This window comes from Doryrhamphus excisus, chromosome 5 (genome assembly GCF_030265055.1).
Source record: "Doryrhamphus excisus isolate RoL2022-K1 chromosome 5, RoL_Dexc_1.0, whole genome shotgun sequence".
NCBI lineage: Eukaryota > Metazoa > Chordata > Actinopteri > Syngnathiformes > Syngnathidae > Doryrhamphus > Doryrhamphus excisus.
Genome location: NC_080470.1, coordinates 7,517,656 through 7,535,610, shown reverse-complemented (window position 1 = coordinate 7,535,610; position 17,955 = coordinate 7,517,656). Strand labels below are relative to the sequence as shown.

At 40.0% G+C, this 17,955-nt stretch overlaps 1 protein-coding gene across 1 annotated transcript in view; it reads right to left on the bottom strand.

Annotated features, from left to right (window-relative positions):
• Positions 1-15,731, bottom strand: part of LOC131129795 (BMP/retinoic acid-inducible neural-specific protein 3-like) — a 46,010-nt gene extending 30,279 nt beyond the window's left edge. The window contains exons 1-2 of the mRNA XM_058073662.1: positions 15,118-15,731; positions 426-773 (exon numbers count right to left, since the gene is read on the bottom strand). Coding sequence (XP_057929645.1) covers positions 426-640 — 215 coding nt within the window. The 5' untranslated portion in view covers positions 641-773; positions 15,118-15,731. The remainder of the gene's footprint in view (positions 1-425; positions 774-15,117) is intronic.
• Between the last annotated feature and the right edge of the window lie 2,224 nt (positions 15,732-17,955).

Below are 17,955 nucleotides of genomic sequence, written 5' to 3'. Positions count from 1 at the left end.
TCAATATGGCCTACAAGAACCTTGGCATGGTTAATGACTTATAATAATGTCATTATCATCTTTAACTATATAAACTGCAATGCAATATAGGTAGAGAAGACTTTCCACCCAAAATGTATTGATTAATTTATACCATTGTTTTTTTATCACAAACAAATGCTAAATCCAAAACTGATGAGCTGCAGAGATGTTTCTTGCTTCTTATTCAGGAGAACTATTTCCTACATCCAGCCTCGATGCCAATCAAAGCTAATTGACTGCTGGCAGTGTCTTCGATGTTGATGACATGAAAGAAGTATTGATCATTTCCTCTCGCTTGTCAAGAAAGGCAACTAATGTAGTTCCGAAATGACAATATGTTCCTTTTGATCTGAGGAATCGAGGTTTGACTGCAGTTGCAAATTATTAGTGTTAGTGTGACTCGCCTGTATATCTTGTATCTGGTAGAGAAGCCTTGTCTGTTTTTGTCTGCAAAGTCAATGTACTCTGGTGAGTGGTGGAAGGGCCCCTTGTCAGACAGGAGCCAGTCCAAGGGGCCCCTGGGTTTGTCATTTGGCAGAGTTGCGCCAGCAACTGCTTCCATAGGCCTTAAACACTCCCAGCAAAGAAGGCTGAGGGTGAAGATGGGCCATAGAGCCATCAGAGATTAGGAGCAAGTACTAGATGGGGCTGCTGGCGGGGGGGGTATTCAAAGACCAAAACCACTTGTTGCAAGATGTCTCCTCCACTTGGATTGCAGAAAGACCTGCATCACTTTAAAGCCCCCCAGGCACCTGAAAGAAAAGCATATAGAGGTAAAGTTAAAAGCATTCAGAAAGAAATATTATGATTATATCTAACTTTCATAGCCTCAAGTCAACAGGATGTATCTACTGAATTGTATAGAATATTCCATAAATGGTTTAGAGTATGGCAGACTTATTCAATGTTGTCAAAGATTATCCGAAGGTGAAAAAGACATGGTCAAGTGTGAAGTTAAATTTGTACATTGTTTCAGACCGCCTGCCAGTCGGACTCGTGTCTCTCATTTGTTTCCACCAGCTACTCCAACCTTTTAGCTATTTTTCCTTCCCTGACACATCGCACCGTAAATTGCAAGTTGTACTGAAGGAGGGGCTGAGCCCCATTATACTGAAGTATTCAGATGAAAATCTGTCAAGCTAACTCAGGCATTTGACCGTTACACATGCACTCCAAATGTCATTACCCTTCAAAAATAACACCAAAGGCATCAAGGAAATACCACAGAACAGCGGAGGTTCGGAGAGAAGATAAAACTGAGTTAAGTAATGGTTTAGCCAGTACTGTCCTGTGTGGTATCCATCGATTAGCTGTGAGGAAAAACATTTAAAAGTTTGACCTTTTGGGCTCGGTTTACTGTTTACTTAAGCAAAGACAGCTTAAACTTTATATGTACCTTTGGCATCTTGTGTAAAATTAGGGAACAATCAAGTACTAGGATTTTTTGCATTAATGTAGAACAGGGGTGTCAAATTAAATCCAACTGACAGCTTTATATATTTCATATTATTTATCCTGATATTTTAACACTATTTATTTGTGCCTATTGAAAGTATGACAAACATTACAACCTCCTTGTCCTTTTAACCAACATAATTGGTGAATGCAGCACACTCATGTACATTATCATTGCGCACATACACACACACACAGCGATGCTCGTTTGAATTTCCCAACATGACAAGACATACCCCAGTAATCTAGGATAAAGAAAGAATAGTTAATATGGTCAGATTTTGAGAAAATGTCTCATTTGCACTTACGAATAGATAAGTAAGCAGCCTGCACACCTTCACACACCTGTCACGGTTTCCCACACATGCAGTGCCGGCCGGGATTGCAACATACAAAATAATGCACCTTTGTGGTCGCGTTTTCAGGTTGGGACACAATGCACATGTTCAATGTGTTTTTATGTTTATATATATTTTTTGCGTCCATTCATTCCTGTTTGACATTTGTACTTTCCGAAAATCCAAATCCAAGAGAAAGATCATCAGTCCCTCAACGTCCAGAAAAATATAGTATTTTATATCAACACAAACACATCATACTTTGACAGATGCGAAGCTGTGCAATAGGAACATAACGCATTTCCGGGCATGCTTTGCTGTAGTTAAAATGATCACTTTTGACTGTCTTATGCTTCTTTAAGGGGTTATTTTGTACAGCGATTTTTTTGTTGTGTACAGTTAAATTGTGTTGGCTTGGGTCTGAATCTGGCACCGTTATTAACTCATTCACTGCCAGCCATTTTCAGAGAAGAGTTTTTTACTGCCAGTTTTGGGGCATTTTTGCGGAACTTTCATGACCCACATAATATTGACTTTTAGGACTACATAAACATTGAAAGTATGAAAAAAAAACTTTGTACCCTCTTATTTCATCAGAAAAAAGAGATTTCTAGCCCTTTGGGGTGTGTAAATCAGCAGTAGAACATAGGGTGGTTTTAGCGGTAACACGCGATTTTGACCATAAAACAGAGAAAATTTGCTTTTTCAAGCAGAATGGTGACTGGTGTCCATATTTTTTGTATTAGTGACACCTCAAACATCTGAAGAGGTCTTTACTTCAGTGAAATAACAAAAACACAGGATTTAAAACAATAGACGTCATGTGATGTAAATTTTTATATGACTCATTTCATTAGTTAACTGACTATTTTGACTTGTTTTTATTATGTGCATGAATGTACTGTCAAGAGAGTGAGCATGTTGTTTTTTGACTTTATGGATTATTTTCAGTCTTTTTTTCTTCATATCTATTAAAGTCCTGTGTCAACTATGGAGAATGGCAGAAAGACCACTGGAAGCTTCCTTAAACATAACAAGACAATAATAACAATAATTAATTTAAAATGTAAGCATATGGCCCCTGCATCACCACGAACATATTAACATTTTTTTTAAGTACCATGAGGTTACTATAAACTCTTCCATCGGTAAAGTCTTTGGAGCAACTATGTTCATGTCAGTTCTGGAGTCATAATTTATGTAAATTAAATCTTTAATTTTGTTCTTTCAAAAGCAGGCAGCAAACAACTGAGAATGATAGCATTTTGATGAGCTTGCCAATGCAGATGAATGATTAAAGTTGGAACTAATTTAGTTTTTGCTTCAGTGTAAAATTTGATATACTGTATCTTTTTTTCCATTGCTTTCGCCTCAAGGGTTCACTGCTGTTTACACTTGTGTAATAAGCAATGTCCTTACATCCAAGTAATACAATTTGTCACAGCAACACTACTAGCATTAAAATGAATAGAAAGAAAAACATGAATTGAAAATATATATATATATATTTCGCTCCCTTTCTTAGTGCCAGTGGTGCTAATCTGTGCAGACATCCTTTAGCAATTCCCGTTCTCATTTTGACAGCATTCAGTCGTTAATTCACTTATAAAAAGGCAAAACATATATCTCAGTCTTATGCATTTTATGAGCCACACTTTTTCTTAGCTCAAGCATGGCCCTTTTCTATCTGATCTGGACAGCAAGTGGGGGGGTGTCACTTTGGTATTAACTGTTAATTATGGAAGGAGATGTATGTGTAAACAAGTATTGGCATGCATCCTGACTGCCGCCTATATGTTACAGGTGAAAAGGGGTCCATGTAGTGTCAAGAGTAACCCAGCTCAGTGCCCTGGGTGTAGCATGTTAATGAACAGAACACAGCAGTCATAATAAAAGGACTCTCTGATCCTATAATCTAGCAGGCAACTGTCCAAAAAGCTGATGCAGAAGATTGTGGAGGGTAAACATTCGGCTCTTTGCTCTGTATTGTTCACTTGCTGTCTTTTCCTTCCCTGCAAACACCTTTGACTTTGTTTCTTCTGTTTATCCTTCGTCAAACCACCCACTTGCTTCCTCCTCTGGATTCTGGAATATCTCTAAATCCTCCTTTTGACTCATATTCTGCATGTTTTTTGTACACACTTGCTATGGCAGTCCTGTCTGCAAACATTCATCATTCTCAGACAGGTCCATGCCAGCTTCATAATCACATTATCGTCCAACAAAGCCATCCGCTGAGCCTTTGTTGTCAGATGCCTGAATGATACAAGATACACAGCATTCCCAGTTTACAGGGACACAATGTGTCATAATTTAAATTACATGCAGCATGCTTTTCATCAAATAATATCTGAAATATCCCCGCTTGAGAAGCGCTCACATAGTCCAAAAACAACAAATCAAAAAACGTGTGATACAATGGGAAGACATTTTCAATTCAATAAGTCACAAGCAGGCACCGAGCTCTAGTGAATTCATTCAAGTAGGATTTTTCGCAGTGTGGCAAAGAACTAACCCAGGGCTGTTTGGAATGTCTTCAGAAATTAACTCTCTCTTTGTTTCCGTGAGACCATCTAAATAAAATTGTGTGTAGGGTACGAATGAGGAAAGAAGCAGATTTTCTTACATAAGAATGTAATGAGAACATGCATACACAGAAAAAGTCAATAATGGTGGAAGAAGTATGGCATTGTAGATTCTACATCCATCAATTCAGAAGTAATGGATGGTAATAAGTTGTATCCTCCTCTTGACAAACACATTTCAGTTATACCATAAATTGAAAGCTGGGCTCAACTTTTTGTGCCTTTTGGATATTCCTGTAATGGTTCTGGATTATGAATTTGACAGTTTGTGCCAGTGTACTTGATGGCTTCAGCCTTGGCACGTGGCATAAAATCGTTCTTCAGTAAAGCAGTCAGTAAAGCAGGGAACCATAATCTGTTCAACACATTTGTGCTGAAAACTAATATGTCACTTGGATACCAGCAGTGAAAAAAGTAATTTTGGAAATGACACTGATCAGCGGATCATGCTTATTCATGCAGATATGGTGTTTTTGTATTTTATAAAGTAGTGAATATATTTAATCCAACTTATTTCATTTGGTGATTTTAGCAATGATCCACGATCCAAACTGTACCAGTATTTGTTTACAAACAAAGGGGTTAGGGGTGTACCAAGCCAATATCAGTACTGGATTATATCAGCATTCATCTAAAATCTCTGATATTGGCACTCAAATACAAACAGTCAATTCCAGACTGTTCCCCAGCAATTCTATCAAGCAGTGCCCGGATAAAGCCCATGTGATCACCATATGCTAACATGTTAATAATAGCACAGACTAGGAGTAATGTCGACAGTATGGCAGTATTTTTGTTAAATGTTGTTTTGCAGTGTTGTCTTGCAGCCCCGGAGGTGTGTCAGACGTTAAGCGTACATGATGTACTTCCTGTCCTTTGATTGGTTTAACGCTGCCAGCGTCGTATTATGTCCCTGTGTCAGCGGGATATGGTCTAACACTCAAATCGAGCGGAGCGCTTCCCGAAGTACCGTAACAAAATATTTACAGATTTTTGAACTCAGTACACACATAAGGCGCAACGGATTATAGGCGCCTTGTCGATTTTTGAGAAAATTTAAGGCTTAAATATGGTAATATTTATATCACAAATACCAACCAATCCAGTGATTTATCTACCGTTTTAAAATGTCTAATTGTTTTGGGGATGAAATGCAGCACTTCCGAAATCAATCTCCATGTCGCCTCCAAAGATTTTGGTGGCCTACTGCACTGTTGGAGTTTGACTGTCACCTTTTAAAGGACACAGTGCACTTGATGAGATGTGGGAACTCCCAGGCCTAATCTTTCTTAAGAGTTGGCACAGCCGTTCATTGGAGACCAGGACAAATCAAAACATTCAGTCTCTAAACAGCTGTTGCTCTTTTTGTAGGATGCCAAGGTAGAGCTGTCGCCTTCCTAAATGGTGTGTGAGCGTGTGTTTGTGTTTTCCTCCCATATCAGGGATATACCTGCAAGAAATTAAGACCTCAAGCTTAAATATTTTGGAGAACCATATGGGATTTGTTTTAAACCCTCAGAATTCCAAAATAAATGATGACCTTCTAACAGCACACAATGTACATATTATGCACTCATTATGTAAGGATGTGTTCACATTTGGGTCATTTCAAATGAACGCTGGTGTATTTGTGGTTTGTTTGGTCAAGTATGAACACTCTCATCCAAACCCCTAGTGGACCTAGATTACTTGATAGGTAGGTCTTGGTCAGCTTGCCAGTGTTAGAACGCAATCCATCATTGGTCATAATAGCAAGGCTAAGTGTGATTCAAATGTTGTGCTAACCATTATATAAATTGCCCGTAGAATAAATTATTGTAGAAGTTAGTGTTAGGTAAAATTTTCAGTCATGTGCAGGGTTTCCGCTACATGCAATTCATCGTGGCGGCGTGTATTTGGCCGATATCAGTAGAAAAAAGACGGTATCGTCATCCGCCGATACTTGCTCTGTCAAGCAGCAGATATAAAGCCCCGGTTCCAACCCGGTGTACTTGGAAGTGTAGACAGAATTTGGGCATTAGTGCCACCTCAGTACAGATTTGGGAGCATGTAGACAATATGTAGCACTTTTAGTGCAGGAGAAACTTGTGTGTGCAAGGCTGCGTCGGACTCCGGAAGATGTGTGATGCGCGATGAGTGTGACACGTGACGAGTGAGCGTTGGCGCCACGCTTGTGCACACTGATATCACATTGATATTTCCTCTTGTCCGGGCTCCGAAGACAGAGTCGGCTGCATCTGCGCTTCAGAAGACAGTGGACACCTGCTTTTCATTCAGGCTTTCAATTAATAATGTGAGAAGACTAGAAATAAATGTATACAAAAGGTGAGTTGTGGATACCAAAATGTTGTTAATGTTCTGGTAAAACAAGCATACTGGCTTTGTTTGGCTTGAAATAAGCTAAGAAAATAAATGTCAAAAAATGAGTAGCCCTTGGCCATTTTCAGTTTTCTAAAAGTAGCTCTCACAAGAAAAAACCTTTGTGACCCCTAATATAGACAGTAGTGCATTTAAATATTTACACTGCATACACAGTATGTGATTGGTATGGATCCTGGTCGGAACATCCCAAATACAGATATACATATATAGCTTATTATTTATGCAAATATTGACCACAATTAGTTTGAAAATGATTAAAAATGTCCTAATAAATGTTTCACTGCGCTTCGTTTTGATAAGCAGGCACCAGAATCGCCTGTCTGCCTTCCTGGCACTTCCCTCATGTGTGACCAGATACACAAGGTTTGCAATACGTATGATGTTTATTTTCACTTTGCTTTTTATTATCGGGAGAATGAATAGCCCATAAAATGTGTAGTAAATTGATGACAGCTTGTCACATACTAAGCCTATCCATGCCAGTGCATGTGATCGCTCACGTTTCAATCTCATTCCACTTTCTGGCTTTTTTGTTTACATGCCTGGCTGGCGGCATTTAGCGAACTCGTTTCATTTGGGTCACAGGCAAGCTACGATCATCATAACAACTTAGTTTTTAAAGTGTCACTTAACAATCTCGTTCTCTTATCATTATAATACTTATGGCTTGTCTTCAAAACATTAGTCGTCTGTCGAAGCTGTGCAACATAAGCACTGTAGTATGTACAGCTGTAGACTGTGAAGCTCCGACAGGTAGCACACCAGCTGATCTTGAGTAGTTCACCAGAGAATATTTGCTTCCAATCTTAGTATTTTTATAAGTGTCTTATTCAAACACATGTATTTAATAACAAATGAGCACACTAAGTGGAAATGTGGCAAATATGGCAGTGCTCTCTGCAGCTTTGCCATTCAATTAACAGTTTTGCAATGTTCTCTGTCCATGTTGTTCTTGTTGAAAAATAAGTTAAATAAGTTCATAAATAAATGCAATTTCATGTTATATTTGGGTTTTTTCGACATGGGTAGAGATGGCGTGACCCATGTACTGATTTTTTTGTTTCTTTTTTAATGTAACTGACCTCCAAAAAAAAAGAATAGTCCATGCATTATTTATGTTTTGTGCCCTTTTGTGAAGGTTTTTTTGGTTTGAATTAAGGCAATGCAATGCATCCTTATATTACCACAGATGACCTGTTCCTGTTACCATATCTTTAGGAAAAACAACAGCAGCACACAAAGAATGAGGAGAAGACCAAATCAAATGCAACATGCCCAAAGAGAAAAAAAATGGAAGCGGTACAGGAGCACGTTGGAGTCATCTTACTGGGAGTGGGACCGCACACTGGGGTGAGACAAGACTTTTTTTTCTGTGGGAGTGGGACAGGACAGGAGTGAAAATACACACCTGTGTCAACCTCCAGTTCACACCTGATCAAACAAATTGCACAAAGAGAGAAAACAAACTAATTCCGAACAGACTGGAGAGTATGAGTGTTTGTAAGTAATAAAGGAAAATGTGTGCTCTTTCCTGTTGAGCATTGCTATAATAGATTAGATCACCTCCATAACTCTATGTTCAGGCAATAATAGAAGGAGTAGTATAACCCATTCCCCTTTGGGGTATTGCAGACATGATTAAAACATTTCTTTAGAATTCCTTCAACCGGATCCACTTTGTAAGTTGACTGCGAGCAAACCCCCAATCCATTGTCAAAGTAGGAAAACAGGAACTGATAAACTTTACATCTTCCCCTCTGTGCTGACTAATGAGTTTTTTGGCCCTAATTAACCCAGTTATATTTCCGCCTACAACTGTTGACAATACCTCTCATACCAGTGCCCAGGGTAAAACACAGCCTTTGTTGAGTTGTAGTGTGGCTGCCAGTTGCATTCATCCGGCTGTCTCACAAACAAAAAGGAGCTCCCATATTGTCCCGGGAGAAAGACATCAAAGACAAAAATGTCACTGTGTAGGCACATGAACATTCATGAATAAACATGGAGAGATCTGAAAAAATCCATCTTTGAGGGGGGGAAAGAGTAATTTGTTTATGGAATGGTTTTCCAAGGCTAACTGCTGTGTTGTCCTGGGGACTACTGTCAGGTAAATAATTATTCATGAAGATGGACAAAAACTGTCCCAATCCAGATTAAATGTGTCTACCAATATATTTACTATATATTTACATATTGATTGTGCCTCATGACAATTGTGTGCCTTGTGACTTACTGAAGACCAGTCCAGAGTCTAGTTTGCCATATGCCTGAAGTCTGCTGGGATGGTCACCAGCTCATTGTGACCCTGAACCATGAACGGGTGGACTATGACAATTTGGACAAATCTGGTAAATATGTTTTCGCAGTTCTCACACATGCAAGATAGAATCTGGGTTTCGATAAATATTAGGGGTGGTGCTACAATTGATCGGCCATAATCAGTATTGGCTGAAAAAAATGCAGATCCCCTCCACTAATCAAGCAGAACAAGCACATCTGCCATGCGTGCCTCAAAAATGTCTCAAAAGGGTAGCGCATTGAAAAGCATAGGTTGGTGTGCCATTTGGGGGCGAAAACTTGGCAGGGTGTGGTGAGTTTGAGGCTTGTGAGGCAGCGGTGTGGTCTTGCAAGTGTGGACAAAATATAGGGATGAGTACCGCCTCTGTATGGATTTGGGAGCATGCAGGCACTATGTAGCACTTTCAGTGCAGGAGGAACTTTCGTTGTGTGCGGGTTTGCGTCGTATGACGGCTGATGTGTGATTCGCGACAAGTGAGCGTTTGCGCCGTGCTTGAAACTGGCGCAAACTGGCTTCACAAAGGGGCCGACTTTCTTATATACTGTATAAACGCTCTGCCCTCCGCCAAGCTGTGCTTCGCCCACCCTCAACAGGTCTCAACAGCCAGTAGCTCCGAAAACACATTTTAATTAGCTATCCAAAGACTTTATTAATTTATTATCAACTCATATATCCACAATATTAGGTAAGTGTGATCAGTTCATAGTCAGGAATTTTAAGATTTTAAGCAGGGAATCGAATTGTAAAAAAAAAAAAAAGTTAAGGTTCATTTATTGAAATCTGCATTTGAACTCAAACGGGCTGTGCATCAGCGGATCAAACGTTTGGAGACCATAGCCTTAAAACATCCAAATGAGTACTCATATTTGTTAGTTAACACTTGGAAAAAATACCTTACAAGCATCCAAAAGTATTTTTCGTCTCAGTTTCATTAATATACAGTAGTGTGTTTGTGTGTCCAAAATTGTGCATTCATCATTCAGGGAGATTCAGCTCTACTGATCTCCAAGAGTGGTTTAATTTGCACATGTGGGGTGTCAGTTTATGTTTCACAATCTTCAAAAGGATTGCAGTAAATGTAAAATGGTGGTTCCTGTGGAAAATGGATTTGGAGCAGCATATCTACGAGTGAGTGAGAAGATAGTGTCATGCATCGTTTCATCAAAATAAAACCTCTTGTGCATGTGGCCTTGAATATGACAAATGTTTCTCCTACATTGATAAAAGAACTTATTTTCCTTCTGTAGACTGACGTTTCCCCATTATATGTGAAATACTGTTGGCTTATCATTAGGGTTGTCAAAAATAACACGTTAACGGTTGTTGCTAATTCATTTAATTAATTATGTTTAATTATTTAGTGTAATTAAAACATGTGCATCATGGCAAACCACACGTTTCTGTTATGACAACACAAAGAGGCAAGTGTAGCTTCCCCACAGAGTCACACAATCTGTGTATCTGACCCGAATGCAATTCTCAGAACAGAATATTAATAATAATGGATTACATTTTACATTTTTCAAGACAGTCAACCCATTATTCATTCACTCCTCACTCACACACAGGTGTTGGTAATCTGTATCCAAAGCTGCGCTGGGGTAGTCATGAGTTAAATCTGACTGCCAATTCATGCCTACAGCCTCTCACCACCAAACATGACAGTGACCGCCAACTAGGGATGAGCCCCATACTTGTTTTAAACGAGTATCCGTTACGGCTAATGCATTTTTGCCAGATACGAGTATCCCACAGTATAACAATTTCGTTCATTGCCAAAACATTAGGTAACATCAAATACTCTTGTATGACTATGGTCAAATATCAGACCTTTCTCAATATGTTGTAGTATGCACGTTGCATTCGTAAGCTTGTTTCTTAAGCGATGGATTCCACAAGAAAGCTGTATATGGCTCGTTGTGTCACTGCCGGTGCTTTTTTTTCTGGCTGCTCTCTTTGGCTGGTGGGATAAAGTCACTTGGAAAACTTTGCTATAAGTACTGAACGCTGTATTTTTTTAGAAAAATACAGCCAAAATTTGTCAGCCTGAACAAGGCTGACAAATGACTTCCTTATTTTCCATCAATGCATGTTTACATGAATTACCAACTTCAAATAATTAAAAAAATAATTAAATAATAAGTGTTAGAGATCACTTGCACATATACACAGTACATATAGTGTGTAATAATAATAAATATAGCAACATCTCATCAATCCATGTCAATCTTAGACTTAAAATAATGCACTGATGTAAGCCCCACATATTTCCATTTAAACCACAGCATCTTCTGTTTTATGCCCCGCCCACTCTGAGTATAGATACCGATCAAGATTTAGATAGATGAACTGATACAGATACCTGTACTCGCTCATCCGTACCGCCTACCCCCAACCTTTCCTGACAACCAGTTCTACCTCCTGCCCCACTGCTGCCCTACTACAGTACTTCAGTAGACCACCTATAACTTCCTCATGCCTAGCCTCAAACATCACAACAATGTCTTTATTATGTGTATATGTGTGGTTTCAATACAACGTTTTGATATTTTTTAAACGTTTACAGTGTGATGTGATTTTTAACAAGTGTCATCTTCTTACAAATGATCTGCTGATCTACAACTGATCTAAAGACAAATAGAAACAATAAGTGGATATTCTTATCAGCATTTATTTATTATTATTTATTAAGTACCTGTTTGTTATTAATAAATACATAAAAAAACTGGCATGTTTCAGACATAGTGGTAAATGCTGATTAACCATGATTAATTGCCTTTAAAACTGTGATTATTCTGATTAAAAATGTAATCATTTGACACCCCTGCTTGTCTCAAGGCACTTGCACAGTTTTCACACATGTACTTTTATATGACAACACGTCTGTTTAATGTCCGAGCATATGAATCATAACAAATAATTTGGTCGATAACTCCAGAACAATGGCACTGGCTTCTTTAACTTCTAACCACTCATTAACCGTAGTAAGTATTTTTGTTGTCAGCTAATAAGATTTGGCAAAGTTTAACTACTACCGTGGAGCTGTTTTGAAGCCTACTAAAACTTATTATTGAAGCTATTAAAGTTATTGAAGCCAATCACCAGTCACTGCTGTTGTGTATGTACACACGCCACGGACATGACATGAGAAGCAAGAAATACGGCTGCATCGGTAGAAGCCTCTTGGATCGATAAGAATCAGCCATAAATACTGAGATTAATCGATGGGAGAGACATGTACCGGGTCAGTCTCTTAAACAAAGCAAGAGCCTGGGCTGCCAGTAAAAGGACTGTCGCGCATGCTGCGTAGCTTACCATGGCTGAAGATGAGAATGGATCGAAATAGCATTAGCAGCGCACTAGCTAGTCACCAGGAAAGATTGCCAACACATCAGCAAAACATATGTTTTTTTTTTTTTTTTCTTTAAATGATTGCATTTGCTGCTCCCCAGTGGTTGGGGACCCTTACCTGACAGCATGCTTAGGGAGATTATGTGCTCTTTTAGACATTTGAAAATACTGCACACAGTATCAAATTGTTCTGTTTTTAAAATATGTCTTTTTTAAATCATATCCTAATCCATGTATCTAGATGCGTTTGAATCGTCTAACACAAAGACATTTAAATCCCTGGTGAATACCAGAAAGTGGTGAGTGAAAGCCATGAACGGCAATGTGTAGTTTGGAGCCAAAGAGGGACAGCGCCTTTTAAGACCTGCTTTATGTCTGACACCTGTCTACTTGAACAAATATAATTGTGAGATCGGCTGCACGGCGGTCGAGTGGTTAGCGCACAGGCCACACAGCTAGAAGACCCGAGTTTGATTCCTTTGTGTGGAGTTTGCACGTTCTCCCTGTGCATGTGTGGGTTTTCTCCGGGGACTCTGGATTCCTCACACATTCCAAAAACATGTACGCTAAGTTAAGAAACTCCAAGACTCCAAATTGTCCATCGCTATGAATGTGAGTGTGAATGGTTGTTTGTCTATATGTGCCCTGTGATTGGCTGACGACCAGTCCAGGTTGTACCCTGCCTCTCGCCCGAAAACAGCTGGGATAGGCTCCAGCACCCCCCGTGACCCTCGTGAGGATAAGCGGCAGAAAATTAATGAATGAATGAAAACAGAATATTTGTGAGTGTTGGCAAACAACTTGTGAATGTGTGCTTTTACAGAATACGTTCAGATCCAACATTCAATTACCTAAGCGAGATTCTGTATTTCAGTCTAATTCCCCACTCTGTCTTCATCAAAGAGACACTATTTTATTGCACGAGTCAATCCCAAATCCCTCAATGACGATTTTACTTTTATCATTTTTACTTTATTCTCAACCTCTCATCTACCACATTCTTCCGCTTCCCACCGCTTACACAAAGCCTGTTTCCCAACGTTTTATAGATTAGAGCCAAACTTTTCAGTTTTGTCATGATCATAATATAATAAGCTGTGAATAATGAGCAGATGTGTGAAATATCACCAATCCTGCAGTCTTTCTTCTCTTTTCATCCCTATTCTCATGTTATTTTCCTCGTTCTTTATCTTCTTATGTCAGGCTTATTATGACTCCCACGTCCCAGCAAATGACATTACAGTATTCGGCAATGGTATCTCACACAGCATGGGCTCAATTTTACACATCAAAGTTTGTTTACAGATCTTGGGGAGTAACTCTGCATATGTGGTAATAAGCTTTTGGTCTTTGGTGGTTCACCAGGGATCTTTCTGAAATCTGGTGTGAGGTCACTTGTTTAAAGACATAAACATTTAATATAAATGGGCTGTCAGACGTCAGTCATTCTAGCGACATTGATTGTGTGTTAGTGATGGTCATGTTAACACTGCGTGTGTGTGTGTGGACTTGCAATGTTTCCCTCTCCATTTTCTCAGTGCTGTTTTTAAAGGAGTTGTGGGAGGGATGTGGCAGTGATTCGTTTGTTCCCTTACCCTCACTTAGTCTCTCACAGCCAAACACAAAGCATTAAACTGTAAGAACAAGATGCCCTCTCAGGCATGGCATTTCTCCTAGTGGCACTGTGAGACAGTGGATGGCTTTTCATCCATAGCTATATAACACTGTTTTTTACAGTTCAGCTGCCCTAAGAAATGGCTGTGCAAGGCCATATGCATCCATGGATACAAGATGTGTGGATATTATTGAGAAATGGGTACATGGCAATTTGTAGGTGGGGGCAGGGGCTGATAGAAGGTGAGCTATATCTCTTTTCATATGAGGAGGCAGTGTGCCTTGCAGGCTCGGATATGGTCAGGTTCACCAGTCTCCCAGGATAGATGAGGACACAGCTGAACAGTGGCACTGTTGTGGCCCAATAAACAGTCTGATGCTTTGGCACTTCAGTCTAACACTGGCAAGTGGCAGTGAAAATTACAGCTGTGATTGAGTGTTTTTCACTAGAAAACTGCTCCAAAACCATCCTACTCTCTCTTCACCTGGAGTGATGCTTTAATTCAAAGTTCAATTTTGCACATTATAGCCACTACTGTCTGCCCCGGAGGATTGTATTTAAAACATTATTGCCTGATTTGAGAGTCTTTGCCTCATTAGCAGTCATGCCTCACTGTTTTATGACTCATATGTTGTTCTCAGGTGAAGCCTGAGGGTGAAATGTATAAGTATGACATTAGTGGGACTTAAAAATCATTGTAATGGACAGACTTGATCCTATACATAGAAAAAAAAGCTGCCAATACTAACTAAGTCAAATATACAACAGGACTGTGATGATCTACAGTACAAACTGAAATGATATAAAGAAAAGAAATAGCATGCAATTGTGTGCATACTGTATGTGTTAAGTATACACTTTGCTTTGTTCTAAAATGCTGTGTGTGTGTAGTTGAATGGGTGGGTGAGCATCTGCCCCCCATGTGAAAACCTCAAAAAGCATTTACTTCACATTAGGTCAAACATATAACTGTATATATAACATTATCCATACATTGTTATGGTTTGCACTAATTCATAAAAGACAATAGTCATAAAAGACAATCATTTCATCATGGTCATGTATACTCACCATCGTTATGAGTAGCAGGTAAGTTTACATTTTCCATTATTCTGCTGGATGTTGGTCATTCAACCGTCGAAACTCATTTCACTGTACCAGGGCTCAGTTTTAAGACGCCAAACCGGTAACCACTCCGGTGTTCCGTCTCGTTGTTCTGCTGCTCTACACCAATGAGAAACTTTGAGAAAGCAGACGGAATTCGCTGGTGGAGAAAGTCGACTTATTCACAGTCCCTAGAAGCACAGGCGTTGACATTTCTATAATGACTTCACAAAATGATATCATCCAGACGGCGATGTAGTCAAGAGAAGAGCAAAGTGGAGGATGAGGAGGAGGGAGCGACCCAAGGAGCACGAAAAGAGGGGTGAGGTTAGTAAGAGCAGCCAGAGTCGGACAGATGTTGTAGTATTCGACAACGCGGACACACTCCCTCAAAAAAAAATAATAAAAAAATGACGTAGAAATCTCCGGTCTTAATTCCAACCCGATGTCGTTATGCCTAATTGGTCCGCTTACTCCATACGAATGTGGAGGAAGGAATCAGACAGATGCCGAGAGAGTGGAACGCGCCCCGGTGCAAATCACAGCTTCCCCCTGTGCCCCTCTCTCACTTTGAGTCACATGTTAACACACAAGTAGCCTTCTGTAAGAGGTGCCAGAGGAGATTCGGGCGTAGGAGACGTGGGCAGAATGATAGCAAGCTTTTTGTCAACACAACCCTTCCTTCAAATGAAACGCACTGGCGCGCAAAAAGTCAAGTGACACTGTTGTCATAAAATGTATGCCCCGATAATTCCGCCGTTATTTATAATTGAACATCTCTTTTTTTTTAATATAGCATCCAGAAGGACGTGAACATTAATGTCCTTATGAGGCATATTAAGTGGAGGGTGTGAAACATACACATATATTAGCACTGTACTAGGGGTGGGGACTGCCCAAATGTCCAGGCAGCAGACCATAAACCAGGAAGTAAATGAATGGAGGCAATTTTATAATGACTACAACAGCACAAATTATACAAACAGGAATGAACCCTTCAGAACTGTGCAGCGAACCTTGTTTTGTTTCAGAATGCACCGATCAAAATGTGTTGCTGCATGAGCTACATTTGAATTTGTCAGGAAGACGGATGTGTTTTTTTTGTGGCATATTAAAAAAAGGGCCTGAGTTATAGCTACACGCTATGCATACTTGCACAGTGACAGAGACAGAAATGTTTCATATAGGGTGAGACCATTACTCACCTAGGGGTGGCAATAAGTTCATATCTGAATTGTCTAGATGGCAAGTGGGGTGGCCAGAGGTCACCCCATCCAAGAGTCTTGGACCATCCATTACAGCAATTACAGGGTGGCCAAACCTGTGCAGGGTATAAAACGTAAGTGAATGCCAATCAGCACTCTTGTTTTTACTTTAGACTCCTTGGTTTACATGACCACTCATGCTTCTACACAGAACTTCCAATATTAACATATTTATGTGCTGAATCAGAATTTGAGTAGAGGTCGACATAGTGAGAAAAACTGACTGAAACCAAACAACGTAATTATGGAAAATGTACCTAACGCTTGAGATTCATGTAAGACACAGTTATATTGACAGCTCCGCCACAAAATCAGCAGCTGTCTTCTGCTCTAGACTCCCACGGAAAGTTGTGTGCTGCAGTTAAGCTAAATTCATGTTCTGCGCCAGAGCCGCATTTGTCGAAGTTGTCCCTCAGATAGGATGCCGTTAGGACACCCTGACTGACAGGAAGGAGCCCGAAGAATACTATCAGTAATAATTAAACAAATATAAAATGGGGCCCCAATGTGATTTTCTTTTCATGGGGCCCAGAATTCCTCACATTCTATAGGTACTGCTGCTACTGTCAAAGGCATCCCAATACCTTTAGGTCCTGGGAGTGGTTGATCAGTATCGGCATGTGGATCACTGAAAAAATAGGGTATTGATATCGGCCGATACTTGCTTGAAAATGCTAATCAGTTCCACCCCCGCTGCTGCATTCAGAACAACCATGTCTGCCGAGTGTGGGACTTCCTGTCTTTGTGAGAGTGATAGAAGCATTGTAAAAAGCTTTAGATTGGTGCGCAATTTGGGGGCAAGCACTAGGCAGGGTGCGGTGAATTTGAGGCTTGTGATTTGATCATACGTCAGGCATCGGCTATAAAGCCCTGGTCCCAACCCGCTGTACTTGCAAGTGTGGGCAAAAGGTAGGTATGAGTACCACCTCAGTAGGGATTGGGGAGTATGCAGACATTATGAAGCACTTTTAGTGCAGGATGAATTTTGGTTGTGTGCGGGGCTGTGTCGGGCTATGGATGCCATGTGACGTGCGTGTCCTCTGCAATCATTTCTGACTTTGTGGTGGGTGCATGTCAGTCTCGGCACTTGCCCAGTTGTGCTGTCCAATAAGCACAGACAGCTCGCGTGGACTGTGACAAGTGAGCGTTTGCACCACGCTTGAAACGTGCGTTGTGCGCACTGATTTCAGCAGTGGTGCCGGCATCTGCAGTTCAGAAGGCAGCGGATGTGGCTTGAGGGGCCCAGCAGAGGAGGGAAGACCTGCTTTTCATTCAGTTTTTCAGTTAATAATGTGAGAAGATTAGAAATACATGTATTCTGAAATACAAAACAAAGTTGTGGATACCAGCATTTTGTTCATGTTCTGATAAAACAAGCATATTGACTTTGCTTGGCTTAAAATAACCTATGGAAAATCAATACACAAATGAGTAGCTCTTGGCCATTTTTATTTTGTAAAAGTAGCTCTGACAAAAAAACAAAACAAAATCTTGGTGACCCGTAATAAAGCCGGTAAAACATTTATACACCGCATGTAAT